This window comes from Scleropages formosus, chromosome 7 (genome assembly GCF_900964775.1).
Source record: "Scleropages formosus chromosome 7, fSclFor1.1, whole genome shotgun sequence".
Taxonomy (NCBI): Eukaryota; Metazoa; Chordata; class Actinopteri; order Osteoglossiformes; family Osteoglossidae; genus Scleropages; species Scleropages formosus.
The window spans coordinates 10,972,417-10,996,391 of NC_041812.1; the positions used below are offsets into that span (position 1 = coordinate 10,972,417).

Consider the following 23,975-nt stretch of genomic DNA (forward strand, 5'->3'; position numbering starts at 1 on the left):
ATTGGATGGGAGAAGATCCTCAGTGTCTCAGATGTTCCTCAAACTTGTGTTGCGCATCCTCTGCTGCCAAACACACAGCATGTGCAGCATCTATGTAATCCAAGCAGGCAGCGTGCCGAAATCAGCACCTCCACCAGCTGTCTCCTCCTCTCTCTTTCACGTGGGACTCGGGAAGCTCCTCACGTGCACGTGCCGAGTTGCTCAAAACGCAATCAAACATTGCTCCACAGCGGCAGGTGATTTTTCAAAAATCCAAGGAGTTAGGCGCTCTTCGATTACTGTTTAGCTGGAAAATGGCTCAGAGGAAAAAAAAGCCAATAGACAACAGCGCACACTTCCAACACTTACCATAGGAGGCCATCTGTTTCTTACCATAGGTCAGTAGGTAAAACAGTGATTAAAACAGGGTCATGGTATATGAGCTTGTGTTTCTTGCTTCAAACCCCACTCCTATTACAGTAGCAGTGAGCAAGACACTTACTCCAGTGAAAATTACCCAGCCGAATAAATGGTCAAACTAGTGTAAGTGTTCAAAGCAACAATTTTAGCTGCTCTGCAGAAAGATGTCAAATTAATGAAAATAAAGAATTTAGAAAACCATCATTTTCAGTTGCCTTAATATGGGCCAGATAAAGATTATGATAATAACCTTCTTTGCCTCCAGGATAGACTCCACACCACCATGGCCCTGTAGGGGAAAGCAGGTTTCCAAGAGCACCACATCTCACACACCTGCCAGTTAGCTGAGCGACCAATAGGGGGCACTAATGTAGCATCCCGCAGACAGGAACCCTCCCTCTGGACAATCTCAGTCATTTCCTGATGCACGACTCCCTCCCACAGCTGCTATAAAGATTTAACACACCTACAGCCACTTCTTATTCATGGCCTCTGAAATGAAATCCAGTGACAGCTTGTCCCTGGCAGGCTCTGCTTCTCTGCTTTGATTTATTGATCACATTTTTAAACTAGATGACCAAGAAAGAAATTAAAATATATTGTATACGGACAGATTGTACGTACAGGGATTCATTACAGCATTAAGGAAAATACACGATCCACTCAATAACGTAGCCATGACACTTAGTTTCATAGAAATATTTATTGCAGAGGAGGTGTCTTATTTACATGCTATCACAATGTAACATAGAATTCTACCCAATATTTCTGTGTGGATGCATTAGCCTGTTGATGAATATTCTCATAACAAGCGTTTGATGTGGCGGGAAAGGGACGTTTCACTCACGTTACAATTCATAACACTCCAAAACATGGAGATTTTAAAAAGGGCAGTGAATTTTTGAGACCTTACAGTCTCGGGCATGCAGAATCCAGCGGAGCAGCAAACAGTTACGGCATGAATAGAACTCCCCGCTGGGCGATGTCTCTCAAAGCGGCAAAAATGGCGGTAAATGAAGACGAGTGACTGACAATACGGAGAGAAACACACACACATTGTCTGAAACCGCTTGTCCCAAACAGGGTCGCGGCGAACCGGAGCCTAACCCAGCAACACGGGGCGTAAAGCTGGAGGGGGAGGGAACACACCCAGGACGGGACGCCAGTCTGTCACAAGACACCCCAAGCGGGACTCGAACCCCAGACCGGAGAGAAACACAAAGTACGATATTTGGTTTTCCTCATGGCAGTTAGAACAAGTGACGGAACACCATGTCTGGGGGAAGTTAATCGGAAAAGTGCCCTTGAGCAGAATGTTTGGGTTAAGCTTCTCATGAAGCAGCAGGACATGTGAAGTGCTGCATTTTTGATAAAGAAATCCTACACCGAGTGCATATTGCATGTACTTTAAATACTACGAATATGATCATAAAGTGCAGGCAGTGAAGTAAAAAAGGGTGTGGAGGTGGTACACTTTACATGCTCATTAGCATTGATCACGCAGTGTATAAGAAGCCTAACTCTGCTTTTTGGCTATTGAGTGTTTCACGAACACTGTGCCAAGACCAAATGGCGACTGGTATGAGATCACACAGAGCATGGTTCTGGAACCATCCGCGGGGAAATGAAATATGGGATTATATTGACCTATAACATCCTTTCTAAAGAAAATCAGTGAGATATGATGAGCATAACTGACAAGGTGCTGACTGACTGTTAGCATCGAAGCAAAGAGCTACACAATCCACTAAGGGAGCTGTTCACAGTAGCATGGAGGAGGTGTAGATGTACTAACAGGTCACTGCCTGCAGGATACACACTGGCTCCTCGTGTTACAGGTGTTACGAAGTTACGAGTTTTCAGAGAGGCAAACATTTTATTTTCAATTTATTCACTTTTTTTATAATAATAATAATAATAATAATAATAATAAGAAGAAGAATAATAAAACCTTATTTTATGTATTGCCTTTAAAAACAGCTTCCCAAAGCACTTTAGCAAAAGAAGGAAGTGAAAAAAGTTATAATAACAAAAAAAAAAACACAATTACAGATTTTATTGATTGTAACTCAAGAAAAGTGGCTGGAGTTAAAAACAAAATTAATAATTAATGAACAGATTTCTTGACCAAGTGATGTTTTATGAGCCAGTGTATTTGGTAACGCCCATTAAAATGGCTCACACTTTTTAGTGGCAACAACATTTATATTGGTCTATTTGGCTTTGTTACAATGCACATTAGAGTGAAATTGTTTCTGAAAACACAGCACATTAATATCTAATTTCCCCAAGTGTCGTGTTCCTGATGAAACTGTGACCTGTGCAGGTTTCAACAAAACGCGACTTTTCAGACTGTATGTTGGTAAATGAGACACATATATTGTTTGATAAGTGAAAAAACAACATTTCTGAATACCTTGTCACAATAATAACCACATTTCTTTTTGTATAAAAATAAACAAATCATAACATACCTGCTTCTTATTTCAGAAGAATATAGTAAAGACCACTGAATTTATTCTAATACAAAGCAACATCTAAGAACAACTAGAGGACTCCAGAAATATTTACTGGTTCAAAAAGAAATTCAACATTCCTAACCATACTAATATATGGACTAGTTTTTTCAAAAGCTTGCATTTAATATTTTTCAGATCAAAATTCGTGTCTGACCATTTACATAGAATAAAGTCCATTGCCTAAATTGCTTGATTGTTTTTCTACAGTCCGCACATACTGATTTATATCATTGTGGTTCAGACTGTAAGGAGATGGACCTCATTACTTTGTATTATTACTCTTCCGTCTGCTGAAATCATGTCACAAAAAGTAAAAAAATGTGAGGAGATGGCAGAAATGGACTTCGAGCAAACACCATAAAACACAGTGACAGGCTTCAGCACGCAAGGGCTCTGAAATAGTGTGCTTATGCGTTTTTTCACTTTTACAGCAGCAAAAAAATGAAAGCTAAACATGTCTTCTGCAGTCTCCACATATTCTTGCCAATGTTATGAAATATTTGTTTTTTTAAAAAAAAGCCTGATGGGGTCACAATCAAGGAGTCATTTTATCAATAAATCAAGAACATGCGACAGAAATGGAAGGACAACAAGGAGAGACATCATTTCCAAGTGGCTCGAAAGCAGCGGTTTCATCGGGAGTCTCGGGACAAAGCTCTCAGTGATGATGACTAGCCGAGAGTTCCTCGTATAGCTCCAACAGATTTTCATAATTAAATGTGCAAGTATTTACACCGATGCTGTGCAATTCCTGTCATCCAGTTTTCCATGGTTGTCCCATATTGTCCTTTTTACACAGTCATGCATAAATCAACATTGTGGAACCACAGGTTGGACCTTAAGGTTCATGTCACACCTCTAGTTACTGTTTGGTACAGGCCACGCCCACATGCTTACCTGTAAACATTAAGGCATTAATTTACATTGTTTCTTGTCCAACAAATTCAAGATGGGTGATTCACAGATATCATCTCTCACGTGCCATGAACTGTGTGTAGGACCTTGTTGGGTTGATGCTGTTCATTACAAGTGTCAAATTCACTGACATCCTATACACCACATATAAAGTGACCAAAAGTTGCATAATCATAGGAATACGTCTTTGCCATTCAGAAAAGACGAGTATGAATTTGGAATGCTTATTGTTACACAATTTTTTGTTTCCTTTCAAAAATTAGAGGAAAAGAGACAAGACTGGAAAAAAGGCAACTTGTGCAAAAAAACACCCTCTTTTTCCTTTAAGTCACTTTCTGTTCTTAGAGAGCTTTTTTCCGAGGGTTCGGTATTGTGTGTAAAAAAATTACAACAAGAACTTGGTATCTGGAAGTCTCTTCAGGTCACAGGTCATGCTTTTTCTCCCGATGTCGTGTTGTCGTAGTCCCATGGGCAAACATCAGCCAACTTGGCATTTCCTGCTGAACCCCTAGAATCCGGACTGTTTGGTTGTGTTGCAGAAGGGTGGTGATCCTGTTCTTTACTTTTGGATACGTCCTCGAATTCCCAAGGGCACACATCAGCTAACTTGGAATTACCTGCCACGCCTACTTTGGAATTCGGAGAGTTTTGTTGTGCTGTAGGATTGTTGTTCTGCTCTTTACTACTGGACGCATCCTCAAAATCCCATGGACAAACGTCTGGCCTCTTGCTCTTGGCAGCTGCCTGTTCATTTGTGGAATTCCTCCGCTTGTCCGACGCTACCACCTCGCGACTGCTCTCTTCTGAGCCACAGACGCCCATGGCTCTCGACTGGCTTGAGCGCCGCCTCTCCCCAGATTTGCCTGGGCAGCCTTTTTCCTTGCCTTTAGACCTACGCTTCTCGTCATCCTTATCTCTCGACTTTTCTCGCTCCTTCTCTGGAGCTTTACTGGAAAGAGAGCCTTTCTTTCTTGAGTGTGAGTCCTTGCCCTTGGAAACATGTGTGGGACTGAGGGTCTTGTCAGCACTGGGAGATGGCGGAGCCTCGTAATCCCAGGGACAGATGTCTGCACTCATTGTGGATGGCTGCAGCAAGCTGCCTGTGGACTTTGAATGGTCTGAATGCAGGGTTTTGCCTTTTCCTTCGGTTGGAGTGACGCTTTTCTTCCGTCTGATCTTGTCCGGAGATCTTGCAGCTTCGGACTTAACGGAAACCTCCTCAGAATCCCAGGGGCAGATGTCGGCTTTCTGGGAGGCCTTTCCACTAAGGTTAAGAGGGGTTTGAGGTTTCATCCCCTTCTTCACACCTCGGCTCTCACTGGGCTCTTCCCTCAAGTTTGCGGTAGGCTTCTCTGCAATCTTTGATTGGTACGTTTGCCAGCTGAAGGCAACTGGTCTTGGAGCTTCTGCTTCTGTTGCAGTTTCCCTTTCGTGCTGCTGCCATGGACTGTAGTGGTCTCTGCTGGAGCAATGGACACGTGTTTTTGAACTTTATTTTCAGACGGAGTCGGCAGGTCCTCCACTTCCCAGGGGCACACCTCGGAGAGGTCATAGAGTTCCTTGCTCCTTCCTGACTCAGAGCAGATGGACGGCTGGCTCCCACTAACTTGCTGTTTCATGATGCCCATCTTGTTGGCGGTCTGTCTGTACTCTACTGACTGGCTTGCGATCATTTTGGGGTAGCACTCCTGCGCTTCATGTATCTCACAGGGAGCCTTCTGATCTTTGCTCTTGTGGGGGCCTTTCTTTGTGCTGTCATCAGCACCGTGTGTTTTCCCCGTAAGACCGAGGGTTTTCTCCTTGGCACTCGCGATAACACTCAAGGACTTTTGCAGCATGGACGTCCTGAGGTGCATAGGCTTTTTGTCCACAGTGAGGTTGTGGGCGCTGGCAGACTTACATACCAGAGGCACAGACTCTGTAGACTCGCCCTCAACCTTCTCCGTGGACTTCTTTGCTAATTTTTTGCCCATCAGGGCATCCAGAAGTGAGTTCTCTGTGGTGGAGACCTCAATTTTGTCAGTGGCAGAGTTGTTGGATTCTTCACTCTGGTCTCGTACATGATCATAGCTGCTGTGGGACTTCTTTATGGAGAAGACCTTGTTTTTCAGAGAGTCCTCCTTGGACTTGCTGGAGTGTGAGGGGTCAAAGGGGTTCTTCCTCAGGGTGCAGAGGCTGTTCCTGGGGCCCCCATGGTCGCCGGTGTCCTTGTCATCCCGGCTACACTGGCGGCTCATGGTTTCTGGGATCTCCGTGATGCGCCTCATAAGAGAGCGGCCGAGGCCTTTCTTCGAGCTGCGCTTCTTCTGCAGGTGGGGGTTGTTGGCCAGCATTTTCTTCCGTTTATAGATTTCAAGCTGAGCATAAAGCTTCTTCAGCTCTTCCTGAGAGGTTTCAGCCATGCAGATGAAAAAATAAGACAACCAAATGACAGCAGTTGATTCTGAAATCTGCAACTGTGATGAACCAAATCAGACTGAAGATTGTGGCTGTACTTTTGCAGTAGATTACCATCTCCTGAACACACAGTCTTTAGAAACAGACATTGTAACCCCTTTACTTCTCACATTAATGTACATATTTTTACCCCACATATACTTAGCAAGACATGAGTTCCAATACTACTTGTCTTCTTCTCTAGTAAAGAATCAAACTGTAAGGTATAGTCGTGTGGCACTGAAGTAAAGATGACTTGCAGTGTGATTGATCCTTGAAACCTAACAAATGGAGGAAAATTTATAGAAATACCCACCCGAATGTCTTCAGGGTCCAGACTGTGTTCGCTCCAGGCTGACGTGATGCTGCTGTTCAGGTAGGACCCAGACCGGCCCATGTCCAGCTCATCTTCAAAGGCTTCCGTGGCAATGTCATCCCTCGTGTGTGTCCCTGTGAAGAAGAACTGCACGGGACAGACGAGCCCCACAGCTGAGGGTTAAATCAGCCGATGAGAACTGTCATCCCATTCAAGACAAATGTGCTGCCATTCACATAATGGCTTGTGATAATGGCTGACGGCTCCAAGAGCCCTTAAAGAACATCAGCCAGAGGATACCTGCCAGCTTACCTCCAGAGCAAGAATACTGCTAAAGAAGGGGGAATGGTGTAAGTGACATAAGGTTGGAAACCTGGGTGAGTGGGGATTCTCTAGTGTCTGGGGAGAGTATGGTAATGGGGAGGGGTAGCTGAGGGAGTGGATTGTGGGGTACCTTGGGTACAAGCAGCAGTCCTAGCGTCACAGTCACGGTGAGCTGTGAGTGAGCGAAGAACAGCATCAACATCCAATCAGGATGCAGCCCTGGTGCCAGAGTGAACCTGGAAATAGAAAGCACCATCTCTGCATGTTGGTCAAGCCCTCAAGGCATCATGGGACTGATGATTTAGAGTGGATTACAGATGCTTTGGTTTTTTTGAATAAAAAGCATTGTAAAATCAACCTACATGTTCTCATCATTAAAACAGCTGTGATAAGATAACAAAGTCCTCCTATTTTGCATACATTACCACACACACACACACACACACACACACACACACACACATTTTCAGAACCGCTTGTCCCATACGGGGTCACGGGGGAACCGGAGCCTACCCGGTAACACAGGGCGTAAGGCCGGAGGGGGAGGAGACACACCCAGGACGGGACGCCAGTCCGTCGCAAGGCACCCCAAGCGGGACTCGAACCCCAGACCCACCGGACAGCAGGACCGTGGTCCAACCCACTGCGCCACCGCACCCCCCGCATACATTACCATTTTTGCATAATTATCTTTATAACTTTCTGTATTTATTCTGACTTTCATTGTACTTTAAGTGCTTTTAGAGATGGACCAAAGGAATTATCTCACCATTTTAGTAAATTAGTTCACAGAGGATTAACACTTTGACACTTGTGCCTAGTATGAAAATATTTGCACATCAGCATTTTCTTGCAATTTCTTTTTTAATAAGCCTAATGTGGAGACTTTCCTTTTAAGATGCTATAAATTTATGCTCCTGGTAACAAAGAGTTTTATAACTTTTCCTTGCAGCAGCAAACACAGTTAATGCAAACTCATAATGAGCTGCAAGAAAACAAATAAGAAAGGCCACGCTGGTTTTAGAGAAGCAAACCCTTTGAAGTTTACATTATAAACTATACCCTTGGTAGCTTTTAGATGAATTTAGGGAACGTACAGAAACGTGTGTGTTGCTAAACGTGAACGTTTCAGCCAGGCACTGGAAATTATTTCACATCGTTTCCAAAACAAATTAGGAAAAGAGCCTAATTAGGGAGCTATTTGATCTACATTGGAGTCCAATTATGTTGCTTCCAGCTGGGAAGGCATTTAAAAACTGCAGTAAAACAGCAGTGCCATTTGGATCAATCTGCTCCTTTATCTGCTTAAACACTGTTATTCAAGAGCTGCTGTGCAGATTGGTGGAGAAGCTCTGTGAAGACTTCAGAGACTCATGAGAACACATCAGAGGTCAGAGGTCATGTGATAAAATAAGGCATACTGTGTTGTATCTTCATCTCTGATCCTTGCATTTCATCACTGCATTTGTTTTCACACGAAACTTCTGAAGCACACATCATAATCCATATCTATATTTGAATGGACATTAAAAATCCCTGAGTTGTCTTCCGCCTCAAACTTGCAGAATATAGTTAAGACTTTGCACTGGCGACACAATATATATCCTAAAGTAATATATTTATTAAAGAATCACCAGTTATTTTTAAAATAACATGTTTATTAAAGTGTCACCTATTACTCATGTTACTTACAAGGCTACGTCAAAAAGTATCCGCAATACATATACAGTATCTATGAAAAAGCTGAGGATACCTTTTGACCTAACCTCGTATATATAATAAATATATATATTCATGCACCCCTGTAAAAATAAGCCTATTCTACAATTTGTACAGTATTTATTGTTTTTCTGACATCCCATCTAGGACGCACCTGACCCTCAGCCTTGCGACCAGTAATTCCAGAATAGGCTCCAGACTGCCGCGACCCTCATCAGGACAAGCAGTTAATGAAAACGGATGGATGGATTCATTCTGCTTGCGCTTTTTAATTTATACTTTTATTTCATGCTTCACTATTATTACTTTCATGTTGTTCGGTTATGTTAAATGTCTTTGAATGAGCACACACCATCAGTTCCTTGTACTTGGCTGATAAAGTGCGATTTCATTTTATCTTGCTTTGCTTTATGAAGTTCAGAAAGAACGAACTAGTGAAGACTAGCAACGCCCCCTCCCTTGAGGGATGCTGTTGACTTTGTCAATGTCCATTAGTTTCCAAGGGCTACTATCAGGTGCAGCTACAGCAGCACTTTTTAGTGTTACCCTTCAATTACCTGGCAAATGTAATACAATTTCTGATCATGATTCTATTCCTTGTCCTCAACAGGAAGAACACAAACACTAATTTGAACAAAAGAGCAGTATGTAAAATGACTGGGCTTCCCTACAAAATATATATAATAACCACAGAAATGTTGCAATACTTTGGTGCTGTTGCATGAATGTGCAGGTACTGTATGTTACCTAATGATATGGAATATTGCAGAGATGACGAGCTCGTTGTAGAGAGCCACAGCCATGTAGCGCGGCTCGTGAAATGCTGACGGCACCGTCCTCACAGCGTAGCACAGGTAAACTCCCCAGAAAAGGAGGAGGACTTCAGCTGTCGAGCAGAAAACAAGCAAAACAGCGGCTAAATGTAAGATCACTGTTTCTTTATTACTGCGAGGCAGTACACTGGCTCCTCATCTTATAGAAACAGTTTGGACCAGAAGCCTGTTTGTAATTCCAGTTGTTCATAACTTCAAAGTCACTTTTCCTACCAAGTTACAATAAAAAAATTTAATAACACTAACATTCCTTGATTTTTTTTGTGGATTAGCATCTGTCAAAATCTTGGATATAGCTATAATAAAACTTTAAATAAATGACTCGAATATACTTTATCTGTTTATCTGTTTCTGTAGCATCGACTGTTGATAGATTCATGAGTTTTTCTCTATTATTGCACATTCCCTTGCTTCAGCAAGACATTTCTCAAAAGCATTGCACGTTAAATATTTTCTCAGGGGTACAACAGCAAGTGTCAGGATACTCACCGATAGCCATCATGTAGTCCCAGCGGTCCAGAACACACATGCTATACTGCAGACCGTCAGGCGTGCGGCCAGCGTCGACAAGCAACACGTCCCGGTCCAGGTTCTGGCACACGGCCAGGGTCCAGGATGCAAGAAACCAGAAGACAACAAGCAGGATGATCCCGAGCAAGCGCAGCACACGCCAGCTGGTCATGTAAGGGATCCGTTGGGCGGTACGTGACAGGAAAACCTTCAGAACCCTGTAAAGATCCAGAAGAGCGCTGAGCTGAAATCCCTTTTGGACCCCACTACTGGACCACAAGTTAACCATCACCAGCAATCCTGCAACCATACATCATGCCAGGGCAGTATCTTTGTGACACCCCTAGGCAAGAATCAGTCCAGCATCCCTGAGACTTCTATCTCTCAGCTAATAAAGGTACACATACATACATAGAGATTTTATTGAGATATACTGTAGATACATGAATATCATGGAGATGGGAAAATAAAATTAGAACTTATAAATAACTTTTTGTAATGTAATTATTTCTGATAATACATGAACGTTACATATGCACACAGAATAAAAACTGATATTTTAACAACTGGAAACTGACTTATTTTCAAGGTTAAAGCTGCCTAAGAGAACTAACAGATGTAGACTATTTACTATGCGGGGCAAAAGTTTATGTAATAGAAAACGTTACATACAAAATTGCACCATTTCAAAGATACAGGGCGACAATGTGTGACACAATGTTTACAAAGTATATAAAGAGGCATATCTTCAATTTTTTCATTAAAATTGTTTCTACATTATTAAACAATCAATAACTTAGCTAAATTTGGTACCCCTAATACCAGCCCTAATTGCTCGGGTTCGCCTCATTTAATATTGTCCCTTTATCAGGGTTTCCGTTTGTCTATGGATCTCTTTGTAGAATGTGTGAAGTGTGTAGTCCTGTTATTTCTTTTATAATAAATATTTCTACCAATGGAAACGTGAATTTTTTGTTGGATTTGTCACATCTTGTCTGATGAGAAAATTTGGGGAAAAGGTCTTTTATGGATTGTACTTGTTGTTCCAGCTTTCTTATTAGAACTATGGCTTTTGCTGTCATTCTGTACACTTTTGGCGACTGGACATCATGAGAAAAATCCTGATCTCATAGATGCATTAGTGACACACAAACACACCGGTTCGGTGCGCTTTAACCCAGATACGCTGAACAGAAGAGTACCTGTACAGTTTGAGGATCACAGTCCCATAAACAGTGGCAAAGCCCAGAAGCCTCACCCATCTCAGGAGAATGCAGCGGAACACGCTTGGCTCAAAGTACAAGATCAATACCTTAAATGGGGAGAAAAAAAATTGCATTTACATTTATTTATTTAGCACATGCTTTTCTCCAAAGCCACACACATCTCAGAAAACAATATTCATGCAAACATGTTCAGCATATGACCAGGAGCAGAATTTTGCATTGTGCTTTGACCTGTCACTTTGCACTTGAAGACCCTGTTTTCAAACTCCACCTCCTGCTGTAATACCCTAAATCAAGGCACTTACTTGGAATTAATACAGTAAAATGACCTTGCTGTATAAATGAATAAATGATACACAGTTACATTGCCCTCTCCTGGTCAAAAGACCATTCTGCATTGGAACAGAACTGGCAAAACAGCAAGAGCTGTTGACAAACTGTGTTTCAATGAAACATAAGATACACAGAAAGGGTGTAAAAGTCACTGAAGGATGGATAAGATGCTTTGGACAAAAGTGTCAGCTAACTAGTGTAAAATGTTTTAAGGCTGTCAATCCCTTCCATGCCTGTGAAAGTGGCACCATTTCTCCTGGTTTGGAAAAAGTGTGACTGGGTGTGATTTTAGAGGATCCCGCCCCGGTGTTTGTTTTGTCCCATCAAGCTGTTGTGTAACCAACCAGAATCCAATCAGCCGGACTCCTTCCCCTACTAACAGAGGGGTAAATTGTGTACGTCTCGCCTTGCAGCTCCTCAAAGCGTTAGCCACCCATGTACATGGGGATGCGACCCGCCACACAACTGACTGACTCTATGCGAGCAGTGATTTTCCACATCCAGCAGACCAGTAAACTCAAATAGTCATGAATTCATCCATACAGATTAATTGGTACCCAAGAGACGAACTGCTTGTTCTGCTGTAATGGAGTTTTGGTGTGTAGAGGAGTTCACGCAAACTTAGAACACCTCTCAACACTGGTGTAGAACTGGAGGGAATGTATGCCTACAAAAACTTGCAATACATTAATTATACTTTGTAAGGCTTTTATTATAAAGGTAGAGGTAAGATTCAAACCTGCCACCTGTGGGTCTAAAGGCAGCAGCTATAACCACTACACTACCAACACTAGACTCCAACTCACTTGTGATTGTTGACTGATTAATCCTATAAACATGTGCAACATTCCTCATCTTATCATTGATCACCAGCACTTAGAAACACTAGACACAAACTGTAAATTCTGTGGCACTGAGTTGACTTAAGGCTGTCCCGACATTGCTATTCGGTGTGGGTGCTCTTTACTGCCATCTACAATCTCAGTAGGTCAACGCAGGCTGCTTTCACTACAGCAAACACATGTTTTGGAAAACAAGAAAATCCAGCTTGAACAAAACGTAATGAAATCGAGAAATTTATTTGAAAATTCCTAACTTGACCGTTCTTTGGGAAGGGAGCCAGTTTACTTCACTCTCTGTATAATAGATAGCTGCAGTTTGTTCTGAAGACACACAAATGAAACAGTGCAAGCGATCCAGGTGGCTTTGAGGTATCGGACCACCGAGACTCGTTTTTTTCTGTTTTCACCACAGATAGAGCGAGAGGATACTCCCGGGGGAACCGGACCCCATATGCTAGTCACTCGGACGATCTCATCCCCCAGTTTGGAGCCAGGCTGCGGCACTAGCGGAGCTATCTGAGTTGAGGACGACAGACAGGCTGTTTGAAAGCACATCTAATTAATCCTGGGAACCGAGAAGCTCTTGAGGACAAAAATGTTCTTTCTGTCTTTGGAACAGGAAAGTGCTCTGCTGCGCTTTTTAAAACATTTATGATGAGGAAACAAGCGTCGCTTTTCATTCACGCGTTGCCCTCCCCCATCGCTCCCTCACTCTGAGTGAGCCAAGGGTGTTTTTTTTTCCTGATGTTAAACAATATATGTACACAAACTCACATACTCAAAATCATATAGTCAGCAGGTATGTTTCTGGGCACCTGCACTACTGCTCTGCTTCCTCATATTACAAACGACTGAGCTACAAATTTTCAGAGACACAAACATTTGCAAGTTTAATCAATTTATATTCTTACTTATCTACTTTCTAAAATTTGTTTGTTGGAAAAATTGTTTGTAGCAAAATTGTTTCCCCTCCAAAATGACTAAAGCCAATGAAGCACCTAAAAATGTGTGGAACCAGTTTAATTCAATTCAGTTCCACAGTGTTTACAAGTCATGTCTGGTGTTCCTGAGTCAGTGATCAATAACTAAGATGAGGAACGTGTTTATGGGATGAATCAGTCAACAACCGGCACTGAATAGGAGTCTGTGGCAGACAACATATTTCTAGGTTAATAAAGTATCAAAATAAAATCTCTTACAAAGTATTTCTTATTTTATTATCACTGTTTCCAATATTTCACAGAAAATAACCAATAAATAAAGAAAGGGTTGAGTGTATTATTAACCTTTTACTGAAAGTTATTGGTATTAAAGGTGACTTTGGAGTTATGAACAAAATGAGTTATGTACTGACTTCTTGTCCATCAGGTGCACGGCGCTGAAACTGAGTCGCTCTACTTGAAATATCCAGTCGTATAAATGTGATATAAGTGGGCAGCTGCGAAGCTCAGCCCTGCAGCTTGATGGCTGAAATGGTCCGGAAGGTTCTGTGGTTGGATTTAGATTTGCAAAAACGACAAGGCTGCAGCCACGAGTGGAGGCTCATGCTGAAAAATGAAACCAAAAGCAGAACAATTTTGGTGTCGCTTGCGACTAACAGCTTCTGACCCTTTGGCTCCTCGAACGAGCGGCCTGTGGCTGTTTCGCCGCAGAGGTGGCTCTCGCGCTGTAATGTGATCTGAAATTCTCCGCGATCGATGGAGCACAGCGGCTCTGATCAAACCAGACGTGCACATCGGGCGGATGCAGAAAAACTCAGAGCAGGATTCCAGGGAGCCCAGCAAGACGCCGGGGAAGTGTAAAATGTTTTCGATTAATTTTTTCTATGCAAAGGATTCCGTGAGACGACAGAAAGGGGGGAAGACGTGTATCTAAATGCCACAGATGACAGAGGAGTCAAATGTGCAGAGGGGGCGGAACAGCAGCCGATCTGTCTGTGGAGATCTGGCGCTCAGACGGTTTGTATTAGTCATCTGCCGCCACGAGGTCCATCACACAGCACCCCACATTTCACCGCAGCAGCCCTGGCAAACCCGCTCTCTACGACCATAGGCCTGTACATTCCCCCAGCTGTTGGAACAGCTGAAACACGGCTCATCCACAAAGCAGCCGACGTTCTTAGTCACAGTTGAATAAAAAACACAGTTTGCATTCAGCTCCAGTGCTGTTTTCATTTAAGTCCCTTTGGATTAAAGCGTCAACTGACTAAATGCAAAAAGATGCCACAATGTCATTATTGAGCAGGTGTGCTCCCGGGAGCCATTTTTCTGGCTTGCAGCGTTCGATCGACCCACAGCGAAGCTCATCTGCTCCTCACCATCCGCTCTGCCCTTCTGTAAAGTGCTGCGGAGCACTGGTGTCTGTATAGCAGCAGGAGGTAAATCAGCTCACGCGACCCTCACTGTGCCAGGCTGTCACACGAGGATGCCTTTTGGGCCTTTACCCACAATCCTTTTCAGGCCAGCTATCAATCATTTTGTGCGCCGTGGACAGCAGGAGCCTCACCATTCTGAGCAAATTTCCCATGAGGCAGCAGAGTAAATCATACATGGATCTTTTCTTTTTCTTTTTTTAACCTGAAATCAATTTAATGGATGATGTTTCGCCATCATTCCAGCAACATTCCAGAAATGGTTCCGTATGATCCGAATTGAAAATCCATTTCAGAGCCTGAAGATTCTATAACTGGCCGAAAACATACAACTTCCAGCTGAGAAATTGGACAACTGGGATGCAGACAAATGAAAGAAAGGTCTAATAGATTTAGAAGTGGCAGATGAGGTGTGTTCAGTATGCAGTCGCACAAAACAGAGGAAAAGTGACATTCTCAGCATGGATACTAATTAAATAATCATCAGATTTATTTTTAAGATGTAAATGTTTGAACTTGATGGCTCCTTTAAAAATGCACTGAATGCAGTAGTGGACCAGATGCTGGCAGAGGAAAAGGGGTTTGTTCTTTTACAAGGAGCCGAAAAGTCAAGTATGATTATGTTTAAAAAGGAAAACATCAAGCTGTGCGAACCCAGTGCTTTATGGGTTCAGGACACTGAAAAGATTACTTTATTCCCAGAATCTGACTAAAGACAAGTGAAATATTCAAAGTTGCAGCATTAACAGTGAACTCAAAAAAACAAAACAAAAGATGAGCTTTTACCTTTAAAAAAAAAAGAGTATTTGTAGGAAGATGATCAGGAATCGTCTATAATGAGTTTTATGCACTTACTCAAGCAATGAACATCGGTGTATAAAGTGGAAAGAAACAAACTAGGTTTACTCAAGAATCACGTATCGGCAACTAAGTCTCTCTTTCTCCTATGTAATGCACAAATTGTATTTTCTCTGAGATGTATGACGCTTTGGAGAAAAGCATCCAAAATGAATAAATGCAAGCAAGTGCATCAGTGACAGGTTTGAGACTGTTCTTGAAATCTGGGATGGATTCAGCAGCTCTGAGGGACAGAGGTAACTCATTCCACCTCATTTGTGTAGAAACCAAGAACCTACAAACAACTGATTTTGAACCCTTATGTGTGGGACTACCAAGTACCCAGAGGTAGAGGAGCACAGCACTTTTAGTGGCTGTAGGGAGTGACCAGGTCCCGCAGATGTCATGATGCTGATTTTTTTACCATTTTTTAAACTGTAACCAGTCTCGAACTTGTTCCATCATCAGACCAGTGATACAAACCCCCATCCCAATGGGTAGACCTCCCATCTAACTTGGTGCCCAAACCTTAAATGGCTCCTCTGCACCTTAACTGGCATTTCTTTTCCAAGGGGCTCCTTGCCCATTGAGGTCCTCACCCTAATGACATTAAAGTGGCATAAACATGCAGTGGTATCCATGGCAATGTAAGCATGATTGGAATGTACACAATCTGCTGCCCACAAATCCTCAATGTCCAGGAACAAAATCAGAGCCTATAACTCACCGGGAAGTAGAGAAGGATAGATCCAGAGAGGATGACCTCCAGGAGGATCAGTCCAGATGCTTTGATCCTCTAAGATAGAAAATCAGCAAAGGAGAGGAATTACAGTTACATTTATTCATTTAGCAACATAGATCTCATAGAAGAATACAATGTGTGCATTACATTAGCAGAAAGACAGGCTTAGATGCAGATTCTTAAGTGCAGTTAGTTTGTTATTTTCCACTATATGAACCATTGTTCAACGCACAAGTAGCTGCATAAGAGTTTATCTGAATATCCATGATTCCTGATCACCTTACTATTTTTTTTAGATACATATAAACATTTAATGGTGCAAAGCATCAATCCAGACGTTACACACTCAAGAGTACATTACAGGGTAAAGCACCTTGTTGGACATCCATACCCCAAATCATCAACCACTCAGAAGTCACCGTCATTTTCTGTCAGACAGGCTGCCATGTCTCATGACAATATTCTTTATTGTGCATGAATTATTTTGATGTTTTGCCAACGTTTTCAGCTGAATTTAGCTAATTTTAGCAATTGAATATTGCACTGTAGCGTATACATGCTGGAGCAGTTGAACAAGGAATGTTTCCTTTCGGTGGCCTACTATCGTCATCAGAGGTAATGGATGTCACTCCGCGACAGCAGATGGAGTAGTGGTTAGAGCCACTGCATTGAAATCAGAAGATCATGTGTTTAAATCCCACCTGCTGCTCTTGTACCCTTGATCAAGGTACCTACCCTGAACTGATAAATAAAAATTACCCTGCTGTTTAAATGGGTAAATCACTACAAGAATCTTAACACTGTAAATCACCTTGGAGAGAATTGCTAGGTGAATAATTGATGGTGATGAAGTTGTGGAGTTTGTGTTTACACCTCGGTGTGACTTCAGTGGTCAATGGAGAGATGGTTTCCTCCTCCCTGAAAAAGCTCAGCTTATGCATAATAATGCAGAAAAAAGCAAAAAGAATCCCAGCGAAGAGGCGGTAGTGGGAGGAACGTGCTGTACTGAGCACGCTCGAACGCACCGGTGTGCTGAGGGATAACGCGGCGCATGTTGCCAGATCTGAGGATTTACTGGTTTTATTCACATAAGCCGTCAAGCTGTGGGTTTTGTCGCTTGCCTTTCCACCCAGGTTCGCTTTGAGAGGAGTGCGACAGCTGGCAAGGGTTTTAACACAGCTGGTTCAAAAGGAGAGCTCATATTTCTGGTTCAACTGGAATGGGACCTGCTGGAAGATGCCGTAAGACCTGACCTTTGCACGCCACACGGGAAGGCGAGCAACAGTCATAATCTCTCGTTCATTATGCATCAAAGACGCAGTGATAAATATTTTGCATTATTTAGCATAACTATTCTGCTCAGGTCCGGAGACAGGTGTTCGTCCGACCAACCCTGCGGTCAATGGAGATGTTATTGAGCTGGTGTTCGAGTTGCATGTCATGTGATCCAACGTGGTGGGAAAATGGGTAGTGGAGACAAATATCCTTCTGACACGTGTGTCCCTAGCAGCCTGGACGAAACGAGTACTGTTGAAGTGTCACATCAAATGGTCGGCTTGGCAAGCCTCTAAAGGCCTTGCAGTAGAACAGAGAAGGAGAGCTTCTGGACAGAAGGGAGCCCATCTGGCATATGAGATCTCCCACCATCAGTATAAACACCACTGTACAATTTTATCTGTTGACCAGATATTGTTTGTAAGAATGTTGTTCCCCATCAACTCCATAGGTTGTGGGTCCAGGTCCCTGTGCGTCATTTCTCTGAGGGTGCTCCTGGGTGCTCTGGATGTCCACCACTCAAAGGCCTTTTGCTGAGGAGTTGCCTTTAGCATGTCCTTCTGTGATCACCTTGAGGTCAAGAGCACTACAGTAGGAGTAGGGACCAGTAACTCAGGTAATAGAATAAAGTAATATAATATAAGGTAACATAACATAACACAACATTACACACACACACTGTCTGAAGCCACTTGTCTCAAGCGGGGTCGCGGCAAACCGGAGCCTAACCGGGCAACACAGGGCGTAAGGCCGGAGGGGAAGGGGACACTCCCAGGACGGGACGCCAGTCCGTCGCAAGGCACCCCAAGCAGGGCTAGAACCCCAGACCCGCCAGAGAGCAGGACCCGACCAAACCCACTGCACCACCACTATGCCCCCTTCTAACACAGCATTGCGTGTTGTAAAATAATGTAAAGAAACAATGTAACAAACAAACATAAGGCAAGGTAATGTAACAACATAATTTAACGTAACATAACAGAAGCTAACAACTTACACACACACATTTTCCGAACCGCTTGTCTCATACAGGGTCGCGGGGAGCCAGAGCCTAACCCGGCAACTCAGAGCATAAGGCTGGAGGGAGAGGGGATACACCTAGGACGGGATGCCAGTCCGTTGCAAGGCACCCCAAGCGGGACTCGAACCCCAGACCCACCGGACAGCAGGACCCGGTCCAACACACCACGCCCCCCCCCCCAACACAGCATTGCGTATTGTAAAATAACGCAAAGAAACAATGTAACAAACGAACATAAGGCAAGGTAACGTAACAACATAATTTAACGTAACATAACAGAAGCTAACAACTTAATGTAACATAATTTAATGTAAAGAAGGGAAAGGTAACGTACCACAATGTCAAGTAACACAACGTAACATATGTAATGTAATGTAATATAACCTAAGACAATGCAATATAATGCAGCGAAATGTAACAATGTTATATAAGGTAACACCTGATATCATAACCTGATGGAATGTAAGGTAACAGCATAAGTTTAATATAACATAACATACTATAACAGTACAAACAACTAAACAAAATAGTAGATCACTGGATCCCCTAGTCTTTCCACACTGTCCTCATTTATTGAACTTCAAAATTCAGTACAACAGTTAAGACTAAGTGTTTTGCTAAAGGGTGCAACGGCATGGGCTCTGTTCATGTAGCTGTCAGCAGATCAGGAAGGAAATGGCTCTGAACAACATGGGTTTGAGACCCTTTTTGAAAGCTGGGATGGATTCAGCAGCTACAAGGGGCAGAGGGAGCTCATTCTACTTCATCTGTGCTAAAACCAAGAACCAAGTCACGGTGCTCACCTTGCTCCGGCGGAAGTGGTAGACGAACAGCATGCTGATAATTGCCGCTAATACACAGAGCCCCTGGAAGGAGAGCACGGCCAGGCGGAGCAGCCTATCTTCTTGGGCCAAGCAGGGTGAGTCGTCCTTGCAGTGGGTGCAGCCTTCATGGCACGGCAGACAGGGTGCCACACCCTCCGTCGCAGCCTCCTCGGACAGGCCATCCGAAGCATCCTGTGACTTCTCCCTTCCTGTGGAGGTGGGTGTGAGGGGAGTCAGAGAAGAGAGGACACATTTGGCCCAGCTTCCTCTAATCTTGAACCATCAACCTGCCCCCTTCAGTCCTGCCTGGGCGTAACTTTACATCTAACACCCCAACTGTAACACGACCCTTTGTAATCGCTTAGTGGGGTCACTGAACCGACACGCGCCCACAGAGGGCTCCTCACCCACGGGGGGCTGAGCAAATGCAGCCATCAGAGGGAATCTGAATCACTTCAGCGAGATGCTTCTGTGTTCCTCTATCTTTAATCCAACAAAAACAACAAAAAGCGACATGAGGGCGGATTGAAACGCATACTAAACAGCCCTGTCACCTTGCATCTTCATTAATCTATGAACATGCACAATACGCACGTTTAGAATAATGCAGATGATGAATTATGCATGATGTCCTGATAACATCCTGCTGCGCGGATCTAAGCAGCGTACAAGATATGTACATATTTGAGTGAGAATTTTTTTAAAAAACCATTTATGTAAATGCATGTATGATGCAGCAGAGCTATTGTTTCATTAAGGCGTGAGTGACTCTGCAGTGATTCACCGCCTTTCCACCCGAAAGATCTGTTGAAAATGAGCGAAGGCCCAGAGCAACACGGAGGAGGAGTTACATAAGAAAAATCTAAACATAGGTTGAATCGAAATTTATATCTGTTTTGTTTTTAAACTCTGTGTCGTCCCTGACCCCTGTCTCCACAGTAACACAGTGAGAATAGACAGGTTATGGCAAGAAAGTGTCTCTGTTATGCAGAGGTAGTATAAAGGACACCCCTGCAGGGTAAGTGGGGGCTTGTTATATTGTGGAGGAAGGCCAGCTGAAGTGGGATACTGCTGTATTGTTTTCAGTAATCGCACACAAGATCCTCACCATGTCTTCTTAGTGGACACTGTGTTGTAACCCAGTCTCAGGGACCGGGACGAGGACAGGGGCAGAGGTAGGTGTGGGGTGAATTTATGTATTAACAATATACATAGATACGGATAGATAGAGCCTAATGAGTGACGCTGTGTCTTTGTGATGCTGATTTACCTTCCTCCACGGAATAACCAAGGAGAATCAACTGAATTTCTATCACAGAACTTCGATTCTCACTGGGTAGGATCGAAACCTGACGCAAATTGACACCAGCTGTGCAAAATATTAAAACGATGAAGGAGCATGTGTGTTCTCTGATGCACTACGGTCAACACTGTGTGATGCATGTCACAGAAAAAAATATTTCTGCTTGTTTCAAAATATGTGCGTCTTATCTAAAGTACTTTTATTTGAACTATTAAATGTGCTAATTCAGTCTGAATAAAACTGAATTTACATCATACTTGTTTTTCCTCCCAGTCACTGATGCAAGAAATGAACGGCTGGTGAAAGTGATACTCACTCTGGAAGCCGTTGAGCGCCACTCTGCTGGGATGGTAGAAGCCCTTACGGCAGTGACACCTGTACTTGTCTAGGATGAATCCATGGCCGACGATCGGTTTGCACTGTCAATGAGAGCAAAACACACATCAGAGAATTAGTAATTAATTCACAATTAATAATGTTATTATGATTTCTAAAATGTATAATTATTTTTCCAGCATTTCAGTATAATGAAAAGACATTGACAGTGATTGAAGTCAAATGTCATAGCAACTATAGAAGGACAAACTTTCCTCTGTTGTTATATCTCCGGACACTGAGATCTAAACACAGGCTCCTTATCTCAAGAACGTTTCAGTCGAAAACAGCTTAATAATAGGGATGTTCCTGGATTTATTCACTGCGTGCATTTAGTAAAATCCCAGATAAAGCTATAATAAACAAAGAATACTTACTGACTTGTAAGATTTTATGTTAAGATTTGAATTAAATTAAATATATAAAATGCAAAGGAATTAGTTTGAATTTATAAATAAAAATCACTGAAAGTAAAAAAAAAACCTCATATTCAAGGCTGATTGTTCCCTGATTCAACCCATAAAATATGACTACCACTAGACACAAGCTGAAAACATTGTGATAGCGAACTTGATTAAGGTTGTTCAACATTCCCATTCTGTTTGCATTCTCTTTCTGTGTGATGTGAAATCTCTGAAGGAGCCAGGCAGCTTTTCCAATCTTCCCTGTTATGAATTATTTATGTTTGTGTAGCTGACACTTCACTTCAAAGCAATTTATACTAATTTAACCATTTATACATTATGATAATTTTTGCAGTATAGGTTTGGGTTTAGATCAAGGGTAGTAAAGAAGAAGTGAGAATCAACCCAACATCCTTTGAGTAAAAGGCAGTAACAATAACCACTACACCATCTGCTGCCCCACTGCCTATTCAGAGCTCTTACCTCAAGCCCTTTTGCCTAATGAATCATAATTTGGATGCAAGCCTTCAGTAATGACTCAGCACCCATTAGCGGGTTATGAACTGAATCAAACTCTAAGGGCTTGAACTTTATGAGGCCATTTGTGAGTTTCAAAATAAACACTGTTTTGTGGGGGCTGTACATGGAGCTCACCCAGTCTACAGGTGAGAATCTGAAACTCCTGCTGCATTTGGATTGGTGTGAGGAGGGGAGACTTTACAGGGGTGGATTCAAAAAGGGACAATGTGTTGGCGAAGAACACAATCAGCACAACCCACAGATGCAAATTTAGGTTTCCTTGATATACCTTTGAAAGGAAGTTACACTTCACAAAGAATTTAGAAAGGACTTGATACTGAACAGTGGATGGAGAGCATGAATTGGAAAGACCATGCATCCCTCTATCTGCTTCTCTCTTTGAATTCGCAATCTAACACCAACTATGAAACACATACAGCAATCCTGATCGCCACAAAAAGAAGCCGCTAAGAAAATATGTAGTGTACACACTCTGTCTGCAGGAGCCATTAACTTGTCCTCCTCCATTATTGCTTTTGTAGCACAAAGCAACCGAATCCGTAGGGTATTCATATAAACTGTAAATTGCCATATGCGTTTTTCTATCTAATGGTGATTACTGAGCCACCATTTCAAGCGACCCTAAATTTTCCCTGCAGTTCCCCTTTTAGTCGACACTAAATTACCTTCTACAGCACAAACACAAGAAATCAAAGCCATCATCCAGGGTACCAGGTGGTGAAGTGGGTGCCGAAGTGAAATTGTTCCCGAAAGGTTATAGATTCAAACTGCAGGACAAATTTTACTGTTCCAGCATCATATAGACCTGTGCCATCTCATTTGCTTTGATAAATCCAGCAATTCGTTGCCTATCCAAAGTGTGTGATGGAAAACACTGGCCAAAGGGTGGGGTACAAGCTGGATGGTTCAAAATACCTCCCTTAAAGGTACAACAGCTGGATCCAGTGTGGAAAATGAACCACTAGGTCTGTGTCCTTCCCTGTGTTACAGTGGTCAGGTAGCTACGTTGCATATGCACAGACAGGGAAATGGATGCGCAAAGTGTATCTCCGGGGCTCGCAGTTGAATAATTCATGTGAGCTGGAATGATGATGATCATCATGGATGAAACCCTAACAAGCAAAATATTTTTCTGAACGTGGCCCCAGGCGAAGGCTCGTTTGGCTTTTCCCATGTCACGGTTGAGCCATCGCCTTGTAAAAGTCCATCAGATGCCGTTTGTCTTTTGGCATAATCACTGGCAATCATGAAACGCTGCATTATTCCAGAGCATGGGGGAAGCCCTGTACACTGCTGAAGAGCACAACTTTAGCCACAGAAAACTGTGACTGCATAAAGGTATAATTTCAGGAGCATGTAGTACTCATCTCATAATGTCCCATCACAAATGAAAGGCTTAATAAATAGATACATACATTCATATGCAGACACATGAGTTTGATTATTTCTCAACCAGCTCCCATCATGTGCTGATAGCTCCCTGATCCAGCTTCCTTCATTCTGCTGCACGCAGAATAAATCATTTCCATCCAGCCCCCTCGTGAAACACGCTTGACAGTTACAGATAATATATTTGCATAATGTTATTACATAATATTTCCTTTTCTGCAATATGAGAAGGCCTTTGAAAAATCATATGAATTTTAAAAATGGTACGAATTTTATTGTGCTTGAAGAATGTTTGCACATTCTGGTTGCCTCCTTGCAGGCAGAATGTCCTGGGTTCAAATCTCACTCCCGTCTTACTACCCTTGATTAAGGTACCTCCCCTGAATTTATACAGTAGGATTACACAGCTATGTAAATAGGTTAATTAGTGTAAGGGCGGGGGGTGTGGTCACGCAATGGGTTGGACTGGGTCCTGCTCTCCGGTGGGTCTTGGGTTCAAGTCCCGCTGGGGGTGCCTCGTTA

The 23,975-nt window shown here is 42.8% G+C and overlaps 1 protein-coding gene across 1 annotated transcript in view; it reads right to left on the minus strand.

The window, feature by feature from the left end:
- Nucleotides 1-3,344: 3,344 nt before the first annotated feature.
- Nucleotides 3,345-23,975, minus strand: part of gpr158b (G protein-coupled receptor 158b) — a 38,462-nt gene continuing 17,831 nt past the window's right edge. The window contains 10 exon segments of the mRNA XM_029253301.1: nt 3,345-5,197; nt 5,200-6,217; nt 6,586-6,732; nt 7,040-7,145; nt 9,376-9,514; nt 9,951-10,189; nt 11,174-11,283; nt 16,308-16,376; nt 19,422-19,651; nt 21,062-21,164. Of these exon segments, the coding sequence (XP_029109134.1) occupies nt 4,263-5,197; nt 5,200-6,217; nt 6,586-6,732; nt 7,040-7,145; nt 9,376-9,514; nt 9,951-10,189; nt 11,174-11,283; nt 16,308-16,376; nt 19,422-19,651; nt 21,062-21,164 (3,096 nt within the window). The 3' untranslated portion in view covers nt 3,345-4,262.